The sequence below is a fragment of the Acomys minous genome (genome assembly GCF_964271855.1).
Source record: "Acomys minous genome assembly, chromosome: 17".
Lineage (NCBI taxonomy): Eukaryota > Metazoa > Chordata > Mammalia > Rodentia > Muridae > Acomys > Acomys minous.
The window spans coordinates 17,352,089-17,358,515 of record NC_140500.1 but is presented as its reverse complement, the minus strand read 5'-3'; the positions used below and the strand labels follow the sequence as shown (position 1 = coordinate 17,358,515).

Sequence of the window (6,427 nt, the reverse complement as noted above, 5' to 3'; positions counted from 1 at the left end):
TACCTCTTCCTGAGCCAGTTCCTGTCTTCCCCAAGACTGTCTCTATTTTCAGCTTCCACAATGCAAATCCAGAATCTGGATCATGGAAAATTCAATGACAAACCAGAGTCTTTAAGCCAGAGTTGATTAAATGCTGCATGATCCTTGTCCTTCCGGTCAAGGAATGCAGCAACTGGCATTTAGTTAGCCCAGCACAGGTTTCAGGGGCTGCACGTTTTGTTCTTCTAAGTCCTTCTGCCCTACTCTTTCCCTCTGTCCCTCTGCCCTCATCCTTATAGTGGTCCTCCTGGTTTCATGTCATATGTAGTGTGCTACCTTCTCTCCTCCTTCAGAACTCCCCACACTTACACACACATAAAATGTAAACTCAAATATCACCTATGAGGGAAGACCTCTGGCAGTTGAAGAGAATTTTAATGATGACCAGTTTTCACCTCTTCACCCTCTCCCCCCTGAGTGAAACAGATTTTTGGGGTCCAGGATAATCTCCATATATCCTTTCAAGGCCACACAGCTTCGTCCCTTCATGTTCCTCTCTATCGACGAATGTTCATGCTCTGTTCACTGTAGCTTATCACAAAACGTGCCTTTTCCACTCTTCCAGCAACTATGGCAACAACAGACTCAGATTACCTTAAGTCCTTCCATTTGGCAGCCTGACTGAGTGTCTAGGGACCTGGGGAGAGTTGCCTGGTCTTCAGTGGTGACACAAGGTCCTCCATCAAAATAGTTTCCCCTCATGCCCTTCCTTTACAGTTCCACATCCTTAGTGCATTATTTAAAAGCAAATGAAACCTTCCTCCCACTCACCCTGTCCCACAGCTCTTGTTGTTGTTGTTTTATTTTTTCTTGCAGATTTCACTGAAGTTCAGGCAAGCAGATGGATCTTTCTCTCTCTTCTTTCCGCACTCCAGTATAGTCCACTGAGATGGATACTTCCAAGCAAGGCCCTTCATGCTCATAGCCTCTGGCGGATCAACTTGATGACCCAGAGGTACTATGTCAAACTTAGTTTAATCTCTAGTGAAGATAAAATTCATGTAAATGTTTATCAGTCAAAGTTTATTTAAAAACCATGTTGGTGAGGAGGAAAAAACATCATGCATAAAACAAGACACTGCTCCTTCATTTTCTTTTGGAAGACATCTTCAAGGGCACTGGCTTGCTTTGATACAAATATAGTCATTTAGATCTTCACAGTGGATACTGGCTATGCCATCCTTGTACATGAAGGCACACTGACCATGGTCTTGTATTCTCACCCTGGAACAAAACAAAGGGATGACTTCTTTATTTATGAGACCCAACACAGCCTCATATAATGAATGACTCTAAACGTTGGTGACCATAGTTCAAATGTGCTCTATGGAGAGGAAGTTATGCATGCTGTTGCTGTTCTTTCATCAGACAGCACATTTAACCTTCAGACTCTGGGAGAGAGGTACTGTGTGACTCCACTCCTCAGCAGCACAGCCCGGGACTCTACGCTGCTGACAAGGAGGGAAACATCATAATTGTTCAGAGAGGGATCAGGTTCTTCCATGCATGTTTCTAATGAAAAATGAATAAATCAGTGCATTTAGGGATTTATAGGAGGTATAGGGGAGAGTGTGACTGGCATTTCAGGGAAATGTTTTCATGCTTTTCAGTACAGGTCTTTCATAACTTTCAATTAGAATTCACGTAGCCTTTCTGTAATCAACTCCATTGTGAGATATGTATTATTTACTTTGCAGAGTGACAGGGTGTATACAAGGCACTACACCAAGTTGTTAGGATGGATTTTTAAGTTCCTACTTTAGGTCACATGTAACACTGAGAATTCAAAATGAGAAAATACACAATAGTGAGTTTTGATGGAGTTTTGATTATAATGAAATCAAATGCCTTCAGGACCTTTCTTGGAGGGGAAAATGTCAGCACTGGTGTATGCTTGGCTGATTTCTAGGAGACTCTCAAATTTTTGTCTCACCCTTTTCTAAAATGTGTGTGCATACTCAGCTCTTCAGTATTCTTGTGGAAGTTGTTGAAGGACCGACCACCAGCCACAAATGCTCAGGTCAGGTCCCCTACATAAAAGGATACAGTCACAGACCTCAGATTGTCCCTACATAACTTATCTAGAACCATGTCCATATTAGGTAAGTAGTAGGTATTCTGTATTGTCAAGTTGTGGTGACAAGGAAATAAGCTGGGCATTTTCGGTAGAGGCATCATTAGTTCACATTCTAAAGCTTTTCGTCTCTGGCTGCTTGAGTCCACACATGGATCCTGAAGAAGCAGAGAAACTGTTGTACTTCCATGTTTACACATGGCCAATGTGCTAGTGTTCTCATCAGTTGTTATGAGCATTCCACATGAGGAAGCCCTACCCCTCAGGGGTGCAGAATGTAACTGTACTTAAAAGGATCAACTAAATGTTATGAGTTCTTTTCTTAAATTCGTGTTTTTGAAATTGGATTCTAGACACATTACTATACTGGCTTAAACTAATGTCTGTTGGATGAACAGTAATATTATATAATCTTCTTTCCTTTCTTTCCTTTCTTTTTTCCTTTCTTTTTTCCTTCCTTCCTTCCTTCCTTCCTTCCTTCCTTCTTTTCTTGCCATGTTGAGAGTGAGGCCACATGTTCTCTACCACAACCCCATGCACCACTTTTGAGAAGAAATAATCCAGTTGCTTCCTTGAGTATGAACACAGCTGAGCCAGAGGAAGACAGAGTGAGGGGGCAGGAATCTATAGCCAAGGCAAGAGGGCAGAAGAAGCAGACCCTGACAACACTTTGACTGTGAACTTCCAGACTCCAGATCTGTTGCTTATGCTGCTTGGTCTGTGTCATTTACTGTGGCGACCCTAGTAAAGTAACACACTAACTTTCACCAGATTATAGCTTTATGTTTCTCCAATTCTTTAAAAAATAGGAATACATAACATCTTAAACTGTCAATATTTTATTTCAAGAAAACACCATAGGAATTATGTTTTGTACTCAAAATTTAACTTATGTCATATATTTCTAACACTTTCTTCAAAGTCACTGTGTCTCTCAGTTGAGGAAGTTCTTCTGCTAAGGTACAATATATTACTACGACAGAGCAAACACCTGCCATAGAAGGGGTACTCAGTACAATGAAGTCTGTGGCTCCTCTCTGGAAAACACAATCTTCTTCTACATCCTTCCTTAATTCTGAGGTCGGGAGATATTTTAAATGTTTCCAGAACAAAAAATAGCATCCAAGGATACAACTAATTCTTTGGATTTGGGACAATAGAGAAGTTCTGAAATTTCAAATAAAAGGAAATCAAACGTCTCAGTTCCCAATGTATTCTTATCCATATGGTTAGGTCACTGGTGGGTAAGGAAAATGTACATGTCGGTTGTCTTTAAATATTCACTCTTTACCAATGTGAAGTAAAAGGAAGCGCTCACGTGCATGTGCAAGCACACACACACACATACACACACACACACATACACACACACACATACACACACACACACACAGACATGCACACAAATACAATCCGTCCTCGGGCAAGTGTTAACACACACACACACACACACACACAACACACACACACACACACACACACACACACACACACACACATATGCACACAAATACAATCCGTCCTCAGGCAAGTGTTAAATTGCCTAGACTTAGATCAAGTCTAGAATGAAGTGAAGGCATATACAAATTAATTAAACACACAGACACAAACCCTGGTGCTTGAAGGCATACAGTCCCTAAAGACCACCAGTTTGAAGCTTCTCTTCATCATCTGTTAGAGGGATTATTTAAGAAACTGTAGATATATCTGTTTATAGAGTTAGAACTTTGACCATGATTTACAATTAACATTAAATAAACATGCAGGCTTACAAATTGTTGTATTTACTTCCATCTGTCCAAACCCACGTCCTGAGTAAATTTCGTTTGTTCAGTCCAATCCAATATGAAGAACTTCTCTCCTTCACATGGTTCATAAGAGTGTCCTGTGACAAAACAGAGTGCTATCAGGGACATCTCATGGTGATCTTATTCTCAGTCCAAGTGAAAGTGTAACGCCCTTCCCTGAGCCCATCACGCTCTTAACACAGGTCCTGCAGGGGGCTGGATACCTAACTCCATGTCTTTATATTTGCTACAGCAAAGAAAAGGATTCTGTTAAGACAGAAGTTGCAGTGGAGCAGGGCCCTGTCTCTGACTATATTTCCTATCTTTTGGGCCCTTACCTTCTACTGGGCTCCTCCATCTCGGCTCAATAAGAAAAGAGGCTTCTAGTCTTATTCCAACCTGATAGGCCAAGGCTGGCTGATACCCATGGGAGACCTTCCTTTTTTTTTTTTTTTTTTTTTTTTTGAGAGAATGAGAGGAAGGGAGAATGAAGGGGAAGAGAGGGATGAGGAGGAGAGGAGGGAGGGAAAACTGAAATTGGGATGTAAAGTTAATTAATTAACGATAAGACTGAAGTTAGAACAGAGCACCTTTGACCCTAATTCTGAAACAGCTCCAAATTTTGCTGAAGCAAAAAAAACCAAAGTCTCTGTAATGGTCTACGAGATCCTTGTAGTCACATTCTTACCTTTGTTTCAAGAAAATGCGACCTTGTCTCCAACCCACCTACTTAGAGGAGTTATAACATGCTTCTATTTGTATCTAATACACCATATAACTTATACATTTTCTATTACTGTTCCTAGTTTTTTTATTTTTATCTTTCCCTCTGAGCTCCAAGTTCCCCAAAGGCAAAAGAGCTGGGTCTTAACTACTCAGCATGCTAAGTAGGACATCTAACCAACTCGATCTTGTTGTTGAATTTAGCCAGAGTTCCATCGTAGTTTTGGCAGTTCTCCAGTGCAGAGGTCCATGAAATTTTATGATGGAAAAGAGAGAAGCAGTTCTGATTAATTTTCTTCCAGGAATTCATGCATATCTTTGCTTCTTCACCACATGTCTTATTTCTGATCAGTCGTGTGACTTCTGCTAAAATAAACACACGACATGAAGACACGATAAGAGAATGAAGTCTGACTTTCCTTGTGACAGATTCTTCTGTGTTTCACAGTGATAAAATGGATTTCACTTTCATATCCTATTTCAGCCATTTGACTGTCAACTACATGATAGCAGGTCAACCAAGAGCACAGCAAGAGAGAAAGGAGGACCAGAGAAGATGCACATGTAATTTAAACCAGTAGTAACCACCTTCCAGAAATACAATGTCCTCCAACTGTTTGTTTCAGATCTATACTATTAGAATTTGCATACTTATTCACTTCTTTTAAACGTGGACATGCCACCTGAGACAAATTTTACTACAAATGGGTTCTTCAATAGTCATAACATCAAAGAGTTTGTTTCCTCCCAGTGGCCTAACCAATAATTGTTTCTTTTTTTTTAAGCTAGTTTATTAGAACCTAACCACACTTAAAAAAATATTTATTTATTATTTTGTATACAGTGCTCTGCCTGCGTGAACAGCTACAGGCCAGAAGAGGGCATCAGATCACATTACAGATGATCATGAGCCACCATGTGGGTGCTGGGAATTGAACTCAGGACCTCTGGAAGAGCAGCCAGTGCTCTTAACCTTTGAGCCATCTCTCCAGCCCCCAATAATTGTTTTTTTAGAAATAGCATTTCCTCAGAAGTTGAAGCTATTTCTTTGTCCTTTATTCTTGAGTGAATAAAAGAAAGAAAAAGAAAAAAAGAAAACAGAAAAGGGAAAAAAAACCATATTTCCTAGTTCCTTTTTAACTCACAGAAGTAGATATATGAAGTCATTCGTTTATGAATAGCTCTATGAAAAATAGTACTTAACGTGATTTCCCTCATGCCTGAAAAAAGAAACAAAATGACTGGCTGCTGCTCAAGCTTATGAACGGGAGACTATTCAATAGGAAGCATGGCCTAGCAGTAAGGTTCTGAATACACAAAACCTGATATGACATCCCAGCAAAATTACTCATGTCACTGAAATTTCTTAAAAAATACCAAGTCCCACATTGCCCTAAAGTATCAGGTTCAAATAAACAATTCCTATCAAAGTCATATAGTTGGTTCAAAACTTGGACTATCAGAGATCTAGTTTTTTTTCTTTCATTTACTACTTTATTTTCTTCTTTTATTTGTACACCCAGCCATCCTATGCTGAGCACCTACCGTATGGCAGACATTTATCTTTCTGTAGCTGTTGGAATACACAAAATGAATCTAAGGTTCTTGATTTTATGAAAGTTGCATACCTGAAACCCTACAGCTTCTCATGGAGTGAATTTGGGGTAAAGAGATAAGGATGACTTCTGAATATTAGCACAGCATTTGGGGTCAGGCTAGACAAAGGCAATGAGGAAGGGCACAGATGAAGGACACAGGAGAATAGAGGGCAGATTCTGAGACTATAGTTGAGTCAATACACTGT

At 40.0% G+C, this 6,427-nt stretch overlaps 1 protein-coding gene across 1 annotated transcript in view; it reads right to left on the bottom strand.

Annotated features, from left to right (window-relative positions):
- Window positions 1–837: 837 nt before the first annotated feature.
- The window catches only part of LOC311588761 (C-type lectin domain family 2 member F-like), a 9,483-nt gene continuing 3,893 nt past the window's right edge, over window positions 838–6,427 (bottom strand). Inside the window, exons 3-5 of the mRNA XM_084766694.1 lie at window positions 4,802–4,989; window positions 3,886–3,998; window positions 838–1,263 (exon numbers count right to left, since the gene is read on the bottom strand). Coding sequence (XP_084622820.1) covers window positions 1,149–1,263; window positions 3,886–3,998; window positions 4,802–4,989 — 416 coding nt within the window. The 3' untranslated portion in view covers window positions 838–1,148. The remainder of the gene's footprint in view (window positions 1,264–3,885; window positions 3,999–4,801; window positions 4,990–6,427) is intronic.